At 45.4% G+C, this 12676-nt stretch overlaps 1 protein-coding gene across 1 annotated transcript in view; it reads right to left on the bottom strand.

Moving 5' to 3' along the window:
• The window catches only part of Vwa3a (von Willebrand factor A domain containing 3A), a 57418-nt gene extending 44754 nt beyond the window's left edge, over nt 1–12664 (bottom strand). The window contains exons 1-5 of the mRNA XM_013011157.1: nt 12603–12664; nt 11893–12016; nt 7700–7818; nt 7537–7614; nt 2735–2789 (exon numbers count right to left, since the gene is read on the bottom strand). Of these exons, the coding sequence (XP_012866611.1) occupies nt 2735–2789; nt 7537–7614; nt 7700–7818; nt 11893–12016; nt 12603–12664 (438 nt within the window). The remainder of the gene's footprint in view (nt 1–2734; nt 2790–7536; nt 7615–7699; nt 7819–11892; nt 12017–12602) is intronic.
• Between the last annotated feature and the right edge of the window lie 12 nt (nt 12665–12676).

Below are 12676 nucleotides of genomic sequence, written 5' to 3'. Positions count from 1 at the left end.
CCTCCCTCCCTCCCTTCCTCCCTTCCTTCCATTCTTTCGTTCTTCTCTCTGTCTTATGTCTCTTCCTGAGAATGGTTTTCTTGACCATCCAACTTAAATAGTCCTCCTTTTCAGTGGACTCTCTGCACACGATTTTCACTTGATTTTTCCTCACAGTACAGGATTTGTGGATTCACTCCTTGTTTGTTTGGCTCTACCACAGTTGAGGAAGGCAGGGCCTTTGCTTTGCTCAGAGCTCGATAGGAGCTTATCACAGTCAGTGTCTGATAGACTTCAGCATCCAGCCACCTCTAATTGACGTACAAGGCTCCCAAGAGCATCGCCAATCTTCAGAGAGTAGAATAAGTTAACATTGAGAGCCAGTTCTATTTGTTTTATTTATTTATTTAGGCCAATCATGGGTTTGAACTCAGGGCCTGGGCACTGTCCCTAAGTTTCTTTAGCTCAAGACTAGCACTCAACCACTTGAGCCACAGTGCCACTTCCGGCTTTTTCGGTGTATGTGGTACTGAGGAATCGAACCCAGGGCTTCATGCATGCTAGGCAAGCACTCTACCACTAAGCCACATTCCCAGTCACTTAAAAAAATTAAACAGTTACCATTAGAATTCTATAATCTTGTGTAAGGAGGGGGAGTGTAGTTGTGGAGGTGGGAGGGAAGAGATGGTAGGGGAAAAGCAAAGGAGGAGGCAACAATGCTTGATAGGAAATGTACTCATGATCTTGCTCATGTAACTGTAACCCCTCTGTACAGTATTTTTACAATAAAAAACTTATTTAAAAAAAAGAACTCGGGGGGGGCGGATAGGATGGGATGGGAAGGGGAAACAGAGGAGGCAACAATGCTTGATAAGAAATCTACTCATTACTTTGCCCAAGTAATTGTAACCCCTCTATTCGGTATTTTCACCCAAAAAAAAAACTAACTAAAAAAAAAGAACTCTATAATCTTTGCAATGAAAAAACATGCATTCCTTTACATGTAGCCATTAAAATTCTGGAACTTTATCTCATAGAAACAGTTGGGGGGCCGGGCACCAGTGGCTCATGCCTGTAATACTAACTACTCAGGAGGCTGAGCTCTGGGGATCGTGGTTCAAAGCCAGCCTGGGCAGGAAAGTCCATGAGACTCTTATCTCCAATAAACCACTAGAAAACTGGAAGTGGCACTGTGGTTCAAGCAGTAGAGAACTCGCCTTGAGCTGAAGAGCGCAAGGACAGCGCCCAAGCCCAGAGTTCAAACCCCACGACTGACAAAAAAAAAAAAAAAAGAAACAGTTGGGGAGCTGGGAAGGTGGCTCAGTGGTAGAGTGCTTGCCTAGTATGCATGAAGTCCTGGGTTCAATTCCTTAGCACCATCTAAACAGAAAAAGCCAAAAATGGTGCTGTGGCTCAAATGATAGAGTGATAACCTTGAGCAAAAAGAAACTCAGGGACAGTGCGCAGGCCCTGAGTTCAAGCCCCAGAACTGGCCGGAAGAAGAAAGAAAGAAAGAAAGGAGGGAAGGAAGGAAGGAAGAAGGTAAGAAAGAAAGAAGGAAAGAAAGAAACAGGGAAGTAGATAAGAGGGAAGAGACGAGCCTCCTCTACCATTCTAGCTCCTCTGTCATTCTAGCTACTCAGGAGGATCTGAGGATCCAGGCTTGAAGCCAGTTCAGGTACAAAAATTCTGTAGGATATTTGTCACAAGTTAACCACCAAAAAGCCAGAAGTGGATCTGTGGCTCAAGTGGTAGATTGCTAACTTTGAGCCCAAAAGCTCATGGACAGCACCAAGGCCTTGAGTTCAAACTCCAATACTGGCAAATAAATAAATAAATAAAATGCTTGAAAGACATGGAAATGAAATATTAGTGGTGTCCTCAAATCTTGGCAAATAACATAAAAAAGAAGACGAAATTACAATGTCAAGAAAACTATGCCTGTGGTTTGTCCTGCTTTGGCCTCTTTGCCTCCTGCTTCTAAGCCCTGCTCTGTCTCCTGCAGATGCACAGCCAGACACAGAGAAGGCTCTCCTTCTTCTAGAAATAGTTTGTGGCTTTCCATGTGAAGCCATGTGTGTCCTCAGCCAGGAGGTTTGGGAGTGCTTACCCAGTCTCCTCTCCTGCCCCGTTTTCTTCAGGAGGGAGCACTGGTCTCTGGCTTTGTCAGTGAGCTTGCTTTCCACCTTATCTATAGCGATTGTCCTTCAGATTCCAATGAGAGTCAATCCCAGCACTTTGGCAGGGAGTGTGCAAAGTAGGGAGCTGTCCAATTGGTAACATGAATGCTTCAGAGCAGCTGGGGAACCATTTTCCTAAGCTTGGGGGTGGGGGTAGCCATCCTGAGAAAAAACTAAAAGCAAGCAAGCAAACAAACAAAAAACAACAACGAACAACAGCCTGGCGCTGGTGGCTCAAGCCCGTAATCCTAGCCACTCAGGAGGCTGAGATCTGAGGATTGCTGTTAAAAGCCAGCTTGGGCAAGAAAGTTTGTGAAACTCTTCTCCCCAATGAACCACCAAAAAACCAGAAGTGGTGCTCTGGCTCAAAGTAATAGAGTGCGAGCCTTGAATAAAGAGCTCAGGGACAGCGTCCAGTCCCTGAGTTCAAGCCCCACAACTAACCAAAAACAAACAAACCAAAAACCCAGCAACAATAACAAAACCCAGAGAGACAAAGAGATCTACATATTGCTAGGCCTAGGCTTTTCATTTATGGTGGCTACAAAATTTCTTTTGTGGCATCTCAGAATTACCTTCTTGCTGTCCTCTGTGAGCCAGCGCAGCCTCTGTTGGTAGCAGTCCAGGGTACTGTGGAAACATTGGAAAAACCAATCACTGAGTCAGGGTCACACTGAATGCAGCTACTCGTGAAGGCCATCATGGGATTTTTTTCAATTTTTATTTTAATTTGTTGTTGTTGTTATTACTATTATTATTATTAATATTTGTTGGATATGTGGCTTGAACTCTGGGCCTGATGCTGTCCCTCAGCACTTCAGCTCAAGGCTAATGCTCTACCACCTGAGCCACAGTGCCACTTCCCATTTCTGAGTAGTTTATTGGAGATAAGAGTCTCATAGATTTTCCTGCCCGGGTTGGCTTTGAACCTCCATCCTCAGATCTCAGCCTCCTGAGTAGTTAGGATTACAGGCATGAGCCACTGGCATCTGGCTTGTTAATAGTATTACTATAATCATTATTATATTTGTGTGTGTGTATGTGTGTGTGTGCTAGTCCTGGGGCTTGAACTCAAGGTCTGGGCACTATAACTGAGGTATTTTGCTCAGTGCTGGCACTCTATTACTTGTGCCACAGTTCCACGTCTTGCTTCTTTGGAGAAAAGAGTCTTGAAGATTTTCCTGCCCTAGGCTGACTTCAAATGTGATCCTCAGATCTCAGTCTCTTGAGTAGCTAGGATTACAGGTGTGAGCCACTGACACCCAGCTATTACTATGTAGCTCAGGCTAGTCTCAGATTTGTAATCTTGCCTGAGCTTCATGGATACTGGTATTACAGACATGTACAACCATACTTGGCTGGATTTTTTTTGGTTAATTTTTAAGGCCTTGGGAGAATATGTAAGGCAAAAATTTATCAAAGAGAAAACTTCATAGCAAAGCTACACCCGCCAATAAAGTATGGAAGGGAATCAGGAAAGGGACATTGTGTGCAGATGCTGCTTTGCTAAGTGTCACCATCAGGTGACAGTGGGAGGGTGGGGACATGTATTGTGAGGAACAGAAAGGGCATGCTTGTCTTTGTTCAGATCTGTGTATTTTGTTTTGTGCCAGTCCTGGGGCTAGAACTCAGGGCCTGGGTACTGTCCCTGAGCTTCTTTTGCTCAAGACCAGAGCTCTACCACTTAGCCACAGCTACTTGCAGCTTTTTGTGTGATTAATTAGAGATGAGAGTCTCATGGACTTTACTGTCCAGGTTGGCTTTGAACTGTGATCCTCAGATCTCTGTCTCCTAAGTAGCTAGGATCATAGGCATGAACCACCAGCACCTGGCCAGATCTGTGTATTTGCAGATGAACCTGTCCTTGGTGAGAAGGGATAGAAAGGCAGAGTAGCAGCAGCTCCTTACAGGATCAATTAACAAAAAGATTAGTTTCCAAACAAACAAACAAAACACCAGCCAGGGGAACTTGTTTTGTAGTACTAGCGATTGAAGTCTGGGCCTTTGCTTGTCAAACCTCCAGCCCTGCCTGGGGAACTTCTTGAACTTCACTTAGAGCAAAGCCAGCTATTGCAATGACTACTGGAGCAACCGCGTGTGACTGGGCCTCAAGGTCAGGGCTGGGTCATTGGAGTTTAACTGACATGAAGGCACTGAGGGCAGATGGCATTCTGGGTATGAAATGGCAGGGTGGGGAGTCAAAGGAGTTCTAAGGGAGACCCACTTGTGTTGGAATTCAGTGCTACCATTTACTAGCTTTCTCTTTGCTACCTTTTGTCTTTTTATTAGTGTTATTATTGCCCGTAAGTAGTTATACAAAAGAGTTATAATATCCCAAAGCCTTAAAAAGAAATTTAATGCCCATGGCTCACATCCTGGCTACTCAGGAGGCTGAGATCTGAGGATCATGATTTGACGCCAGCTCAGTCAGGAAAGTCCATGAGACTCTCATCTCCATTATCTATCAAAAAACCAAAAGTGGAGATAAGGTTCTAGTGGTAGAGCACTAGCTTTTTTTTCCTTAGGGTCAGGTCGTGGGGCCTGAACTCTGGGCCTGGGCACTGTCCCTCAGCTCTTCAGCTCAAGGCTAGTGCTCTACCACTTGAGCCACAGCGCCACTTCTGGATTTTTCTTATGTGGTGCTGAGGAATCGAACCCAGGACCTCAAGCATGCAAGGCAAGTGCTCTACCACTGAGCCACCTTCCCAGCCCTAGAGCACTAGCTTTGAGTGAGAAAGTTAAGGGACAGAGCCCAGGCTCTGAATTCAAGCCCCAAGAGTGGCATGTGTGTATACACTCACATATATACAGTTTGCTAGGCATAGTGGTACATGTCTGTAATCTTAGCACTAAGGAGGCTGAGGCAGAATAATTGTAAGCTCAAGGTCAATTGGGCTACTTAGTATAACCCTAAAAGAGATGTGTGTGTGTGTGTGTGTGTGTGTGTGTGTGCGTGCGTGTGTGTGTGCAAGCACTGAGGTTTGAGCTCAGGTCCTTGAACTCTTATTTGCCATTTTGTTCTGTGGTGGTGCTCTACCACTTGAATCACACCACCAGTTCCAAAACAGATTATTTTTTAAATAAATTTTTTAAAGAAATAAAACTCAGCCCCAGAGTTTCATCACCTTCAACCTGAAGCTAATAATCGGATTCTATCTGAGCTAATTTGCCAAAAGTTCAATATACTGAAAATCAATTTACCAAGGGATCTGAATAGATGTGAAATGCTAAGTTCACAATTAAAATCAAGTGAAGAGCTGGGAATATGGCTTAGTGATAGAGTGCTTGTCTAGCATGCACGAAGCCCTGGGTTCAATTCCTCAAAACCACATAAACATAAAAAGCCAGAAGTGACGCTGTGGCTCAAGTGGTAGAGTGCTAGCCTTGAGCAAACAGAAGCTCGGGGGCAGTGCCCAGGCCCTGAGTTCAAGCCCCAGGACTAGCCAATAAAAAATAAATAAGTAAATAAAATCAAGTTCAATGTTACAGAATTCTTTAAAAGTCATTTAATTTTCAAATCCGAAATACTTTCAGTCAAATTTACAGTTCAATGAGGTTTGGTAAACTTGGCGATCAGCCTTTCTATGTTGATCTTTTAGTGACTGTTGGTTAAATTATTTACAATGTGCTTTTGGAAGCTGCCAAAGAAGATGATGCAGGGCTGGGAAGGTGGCTCAGTGGTAGAGCGCTTGCCTTGCATGCATGAGGCCCTTGGTTCGATTCCTCAGCACCACATAAGCAAAAAAGAAAAAAGCTGGAAGTGGCACTGTGGCTCAAGTGGTAGAGCGCTAGCCTTGAGCTGAAAGAGCTGGGGGACAGCGCCCAGGCCCAGAGTTCAGGGCCCACGACTGGACCCCCCCCCAAAAAAAGAAGATGATGCATGCAGCCCTCAGCCAAATTTGAGGCATTAATAAAAAATGTTAATAAATGTTAGCTATTAATTATTATGATAACCTTTCAGGAAGCCTCAGGTAAACAGTTAAGTATGGACCACAGTTTGCTACAGCTGGGACACCAGCTTAAAGACAGATCTCAGAACACACGTCTGTGAGCAAGAGTGTACATATTTACACACTAGTGACGTGCATATGTTTGCAAAGGTATGAACCCAATGTCAATTTGACATTGAAAGTAGTCAATCTTAGCCAGGTAACAGTGGCTCACGCCTGTAATCCTAGCTACTCAGAAGGCTGAGATCTAAGGATCTTGATCTGAAGCCAGCCTGGACAGGAAAGTCCATGAAATTCTTATCTCCAATTAACCATCCAAAAAGAAAAGCCAGCAAAAAACAAGAAATGGATGTGGCTCAAATGGAAGAGTGTCAGCCTTCAGTGAAAAAGCTCAAAGCTCCTAGTCCCTGAGTTCAAGTCCAGTACCAGCAACCAAAGAAAAGTAGTCACTCTGAAGCCATTAAACATCAAATGCTGGCATGGTGATTCATACCTGTAATCCTAGCTACTTGGGAGGCAGAGAGAGAGGGATCTCAGCTCAAGGGCAGCCCAGATAAAAAGTTGTGGAGACTCAATCTCAATCAGTAAACTATGCCTGGTGATGCATGCTTCTGACCCCAGATATACAAGAGGTGTTAGTAGTAGGTTTATTGTCTAAGGTTGGTCCAGCAGAGCAAAAACAGGGATTGGGGACGTGGCTCAAGTGACAGAGCTGCAGCCTAGCAAGTGTGAAGGCCTGTCAAAAAAGCAAGCAAGCAAGAACAAAGAAAATTACCAAATAAAGGTACAGCTTTTCAGTATACATCCAAAGGGACTGTGGATTTATGTATGTATGCACGTATTTATGTATTATGTATGTATGAATGTGCCAGAGCTAGGGCTTGAACTCAGGGCCTGGGTGCTAACCCTGAGCAAAAAAGCTCAGAGATAGAACTTTACCATTTGAGCCACAGCTCCACTTCTGGTGTGTTTTTTTAATTTCTTTTTTTTGGGGGGGGGGGTTAATTGGAGATAAGAGTCTCACAGGGGAGAGACTCTGCCTGGGTTGACTTTTAACCTTGATCCTCCAATCTCAACCTGCTGAGTAGGTAGGATTACAGGTATGCACCACTGACAGCCAGTGGGTCCCAATAGGGTTCTGAATTTTGTTTTTTAATTGTATACTTTTTTTTGGTACTGGGTGATCGAACCCAGGACACTGCACTTGCTAAGCAAGCACTTTGCCACTGAGCTACATCCCAGCCTAAGACTGTGGATTTTTCAAAAAGGCATAAAGCACTGATTTGTGATAGGGACAGACTGGGACTCCAGGGGGGTGAGCCCTGCCCCTTTTCACTGAGATGCTGTTTGAGCCTAGTTCTATCCAGGTGGGGACATGGGACAATTCCTGAGCTCTGGGTGTTAGCAGGATGTTGCGAAGCACTTACTCTGAAAGCCTTGACTCGAAATGGCAGATGGTCTGGGGAGAGAAGTTCATCTTCTCTGTCATCTTGCCCCCCTCCTCCCTGAGAACACAAAGCTTTGTGAGTGGGGTTGCAGACCGGGGGTGGGTGTTACTTGCAGCCATGGGGAACAGGGGGTCAGACTTACAGCATGGCCGTGCCCTGTCCTATCAGGTCAGCCAGGGTGAGTTTCTCAAGCTTTAAACTGTGAGTCGAAAGCCAATCTTCAGAATCTTGCAAAGCTGACGTGTGGGTCCGCTGCAGCCTCTGAAGGACAGAATTCAGTAAGACAGAAAAGAGGAAAGGGAGCACACAGGCCTCAGTTTCCCTCATGTGTCAAGTCTTGCCCACTGATCCAGTCCCCAACTTAAGACAGTGTTTTTAAAGCTGGGCATTGGTGCCTCATGCCTGTAATTCTAGCTACCTAGGAGGTTGAGTTCTGAAGGTTGTGATTCAAAGTCAGCCTTGGGCAGGAAAGACCGTGAGACTCTCAGCTCCAATTAAGCAGCAAAAAGCCAGAAGTAGAGCTGTGCCTCATTGGTAGAGTGCCAGCCTTGAGCAAAAAAGCCAGGCAAGAGCACAAGGCCCTGAGTTCAAGCCCTAGTCCTGGCTGGTGCGCGCGCGCGCGCGCACACACACACACACACACAATGGTGCAAAAGTTCTCCTTGCCTAGGGAGCAGGTGCACAGGGGTGCTCTATGCTCTGAGTTGGCTGTGCTGTCAAAACCACTCATCCCGCATTGACCAAAAACAAATGCACTCGTTACCTGACTGTAACCTCTCTGTACATCATCTTTATAACAGCAATTGAAAAAATAACTCCGCTCACCCCCATGCCCATTTGATGACCCAGATGTGGCTCGACTGTTCAAGGGCCATTCACCTCGTGACTGGACATGCAGACATACATGGCTGCCACTCCAAACAGGATTGACCAGGATTTGGCTGATGACTTAGCTTCTCCTGAGTGTGTGCAGGGTAGGGAAGTGTCATGAGGCTTCAACTCAGGGCTGGGCAGTGTCCCTGAGCTTTTTTGTTCAAGGCTAGTGCTCTACCACTTGAGCCACAGCTCCACTTCCAGCATTTTTGGTTATTAATTGAAGATGAGTTTCATGGACTTTCTTGCCCAGGCTGGCTTTGAGTCATGTTCCTTAGGTCTCAGCCTCCTAAGTCGCTAGGATTATACTCATGAGTCACAGTGCCTGGATGCTCCTCAATTTTTTTTTAAATCCTAACTTCTAATTCAGGATCAACTGGAGAAAGCCAAGTACATCCAATGCTTCCTCACCCCAACAAGCTGAGTCAGGTGCACCTGGAGCCTTCCTTCATTCCATAACCATCCCTACTTCCCACCTGTCCATGAGTCTCAGGCTAGGGGAAGCTGGTGGTTGGTTCTCTGTGGAATAGTCTTTGTTTCTTGTCAGATCCGGTTCTCTGGACCTGTTCAGCTAAGTTCTGCCTCCTATCTATCTAAGGGTCCTCAACAAGCATGTATTGACTTACTAGGGGGGATGGGTTATTCTGTCTTTGCTGGGCCCAGAACCAGGAATGGAGAGGGGTTCTCTAGAGGAAAACATTCCCAGCCATCACAGCACAGAAAAGAAAGACCTGTGTGCAGAATGTGGGTGGTGTGATGTAATCACACACACACACACTCAACTGATACACACAAACACACAGACATACACAGATACAAACACACGCAGACACACAGATACATACAGACATACATACACAGATGCAGACACAAAGGCAAACACAGACACACAAATATACACACAGACACAAATACACATAGAAATACATATACCGGTACATATAGACATACACAGACACACACAGATCCAAAGGCAAAAACAGAGACACACAAATACATGCACAGACACACACAGATACAGACACAGACATACACATACACACAAACACACAGATACACTGCACACAGACACACAGAGATACAAACATACCCAGACACAAGGCAGATACATGGGCAAACAGAAACACATACAGATACAAACACAGATGCACACAAACGCAGACACAAATACAAACACAGACACATCTAGGCAGACACACAGACACCCATAGAGACACCAGCACACACACAGACCAGTTTTGGAGTCCTGCTCTTACAGTGGAGTTGTTGATCTCCTTCTGGCACCTGCGTGGATGCCAGATGGGCCCTCTTTGGGGTGGGGGAGTAATCAGGAGTGCTCTGCTCCATGAGTGGGCCACTCCTCATGGACAGTGGGTACAGGAATAAGAGGCGAAGCTGGGCACCGGTGGCTCAGGCCTCTAATCCCAACTACATAGGAGGCTGTGTAGGAGCACAATTCAAAGCCAGCCTGGGAGGGAAAGCCCATGAGAGACTCTTATCTCCAATAAACTACTCTGAAAAAGCCAGTAGTGGCACTGTGGCTCAAGTGGTAGAGCGCTAGCCTTAAGCACAAAAAAGCTCAGGGACAGTGCCCAGGCCCTGAGTTCAAGACCCATGGGAGAAGAAGAGGAGGAGGAAGAGGACGAGGAGGAGGAGGAGGAGCAGCAGCAGTGGCAGTAGCAGTAGCAAGAAGACATAGGCAGAGAGGACAGGTATACACAGGGCTCTCCATGCCGTGTCACAAGGCATGTCTTCCCTCCTTACCTGGCCATGGGCGTAGTGAAGCTGGGGTATATGACACAGCCTTGAACAATAGTCCTTAGTCACCTATTCTGGTTCGGATATAAATAGAAAGCCACCAGAAAGGAAAGACAATGAAAATATAATGCTGCTCCCCGATTCCAGCGAGATCCTATTACATAAGTTCTGTGCCCAGATGCCACCCTTCCCTCTGTGGCAAAAGGAAATTAGTAAATGTGTTAAAAAAAAGTGTGAAAAACGTACTCATAATGAGGGCAAACACTGATACAGCATGTACTTTGTGTCCTATAGAGTAGAACTCCATCCTCCTGATGAACAAGCAGAAGCACAGGACAGTGAAGTGATTTGCCCCAGGCCACACAGCTGACAACTAGGGAGCTGTAAAGTCCAAGACAGGCTTGTAATAGAACATGATCTTGCTTTTTTGCAGTTAGCACCAAGCTGCCACTACCCAAGGAAGAACTGAGAAAGGACTGGCAAGGTGACTTTCTCATGATAGGATTCCAAGCTAATGAATGTCCTGGCCTTAAATCAGAGTCCCTGTACCACCCTGTACCATACTTCAGTCAGCCCTGCAGTGCAGAGTAGCAACACTAGATGTCGCTCTCCTCATCTTTTAGGTGGACCCGTTGGTGGCTCACACAGAGGGGGAGACTTGGCTTCACTTTGCTTCCTTCCATCTTTTCTTCCTTTTTAGTAGGGGAGGGGCCTGGGTTCTGTGCTTAGCTGCTCCCTTCCCCCACCAGGCTGTTGCTTTAGCATTCAACCCATATCTTCACTTCCAGATTTGTCTGCCTGGCCTAGCTTTGAACAGCGATCCTCAGCCCTTAGCCCTCCCAAGTAGCTAGGATTGCAAGCGTGAGCCGCTGGCGCCTGGCTTTTGAACTTTTGAGCCACCAGTTTCCAACTCAAAAAAGAGCCTATAGTTCCGTGCCAACTCAGGCAGATCGATCTGGGAGACTTTTATCTCCAGTTAGCCAGGAAAAAGCTGGAGTTGGAGCTGTTCCTCCAGTGGGAGAGCAACCGCTTTGAGCAAAATAAGCCAAGGGAGAGTATAAGATCCTGAATTCTAGCACCACAGTTGGTGTGCACGTGAGCACATGTATGCACGCACACATACACACACACACACAACACACACACACACACACACAGAGGGAACTTTAGAATTAATGTTTTTAGACTTGAGACTTTGATGCCATGATTAGGATCTTTCCTTATTCTTAACTATTTAACGATGAGAACAAAGTGGTTATAACATTCCTATAAACAGCATAGAGATTTTTTCCCCTTTTTTTGTGGGTGTGGGCCTTTACTGGGGCTTGAACTCAGGACCTAGATGCTGTTCCTTGTCTTTTCCCCTCAAGACTAGTGCTCTACCTCTTAAGCCACAGCTCCATTTCCAATCATTTGGTGGTTAATTGGAGATAAAAGTCTCACAAACTTTCCTCCCCAGGCTGGCTTTAAATTATGATCTTCAGATCTTAGTCTTCTGAGTAGCTAGGATTCCAGATATGAGCCACTGGCACCTCATTCTCTTCATTCATTTTTTTTTAAAGCAGAGGATTAGAAATGAATGCTTAATTCATCTTTGTTAGTCCCAGGATATTATATGAAGAGAAGGAATACCCAGGGTTTACCCTGTATTTCCTGGCTATGATTTGTAAGCATCATTAGTCAGTCAAAGATTCTGGTTTATACCAGTAAGTCCTGTGTTTGGTTAACATGTGTAACCAGTAGACCATTGTCTGTATTTGGGGCCATCCTGTGCACATCCTTCTGCTTCAGCAGCTTCTCTGAGTCTGGCATGGTGTTTCTCTTCTTGCTACAAAACACAAAGTGTGTAATCAATGCCCAGCCCCAGTGCTCAATTCTATTCCACCAGAGACTCTTTTCTTTCCCCTGCTTCCCCAAAAGACTCCAACAATATTTGTATTTCTATACTCAGAATGACAGGATTCCTGTAGATTCCTCCAGATTCACAAAACTTTGTGTGTGTGTGTGTGTGTCAGTACTGAGGCTTGAACTAAGGGCCTTGTGCTGTTCCTTGGCTTTTTTTATTTCTCAAGGCTGGCACTCTATCACTCGGGCCGCAGCTCCATTTCTGGCTTTTTTTTTTTGTTGGTGGTTAATTGGAGATAAGCATATCATAGACTTTTATGCTGGGGATGGCTTTGAACTGTGATCCTCAGATCTCAGCCTCCTAAGTAGCTAGGATAACAGGTATGAGCCACAGGCACGGAGCTTAAAGGCATTTTGTTATATTGTTTGATAGTTACCGGAAGCCTCCAGGTCAAGATTATAACAACCATTTACCTGCTCTCACTTCTAGGCAGCCGGTTCCTTCTCAGCTCCCATGAGCAAAATGCTGTAGCCTATTTTCAACTGCAAAACCAGAGAACTGAACTTACCAGTTAGCTTCCAGAAACAAATCATCTTGACCATGGAAGACATGACTGGTTTGTGTCGCCATTATAAAAATACC

This window comes from Dipodomys ordii, unplaced genomic scaffold (genome assembly GCF_000151885.1).
Source record: "Dipodomys ordii isolate 6190 unplaced genomic scaffold, Dord_2.0 Scaffold14, whole genome shotgun sequence".
Lineage (NCBI taxonomy): Eukaryota > Metazoa > Chordata > Mammalia > Rodentia > Heteromyidae > Dipodomys > Dipodomys ordii.
Note: the sequence above shows the minus strand (reverse complement) of the source record. Positions and strands in the feature narration are given on the sequence as shown.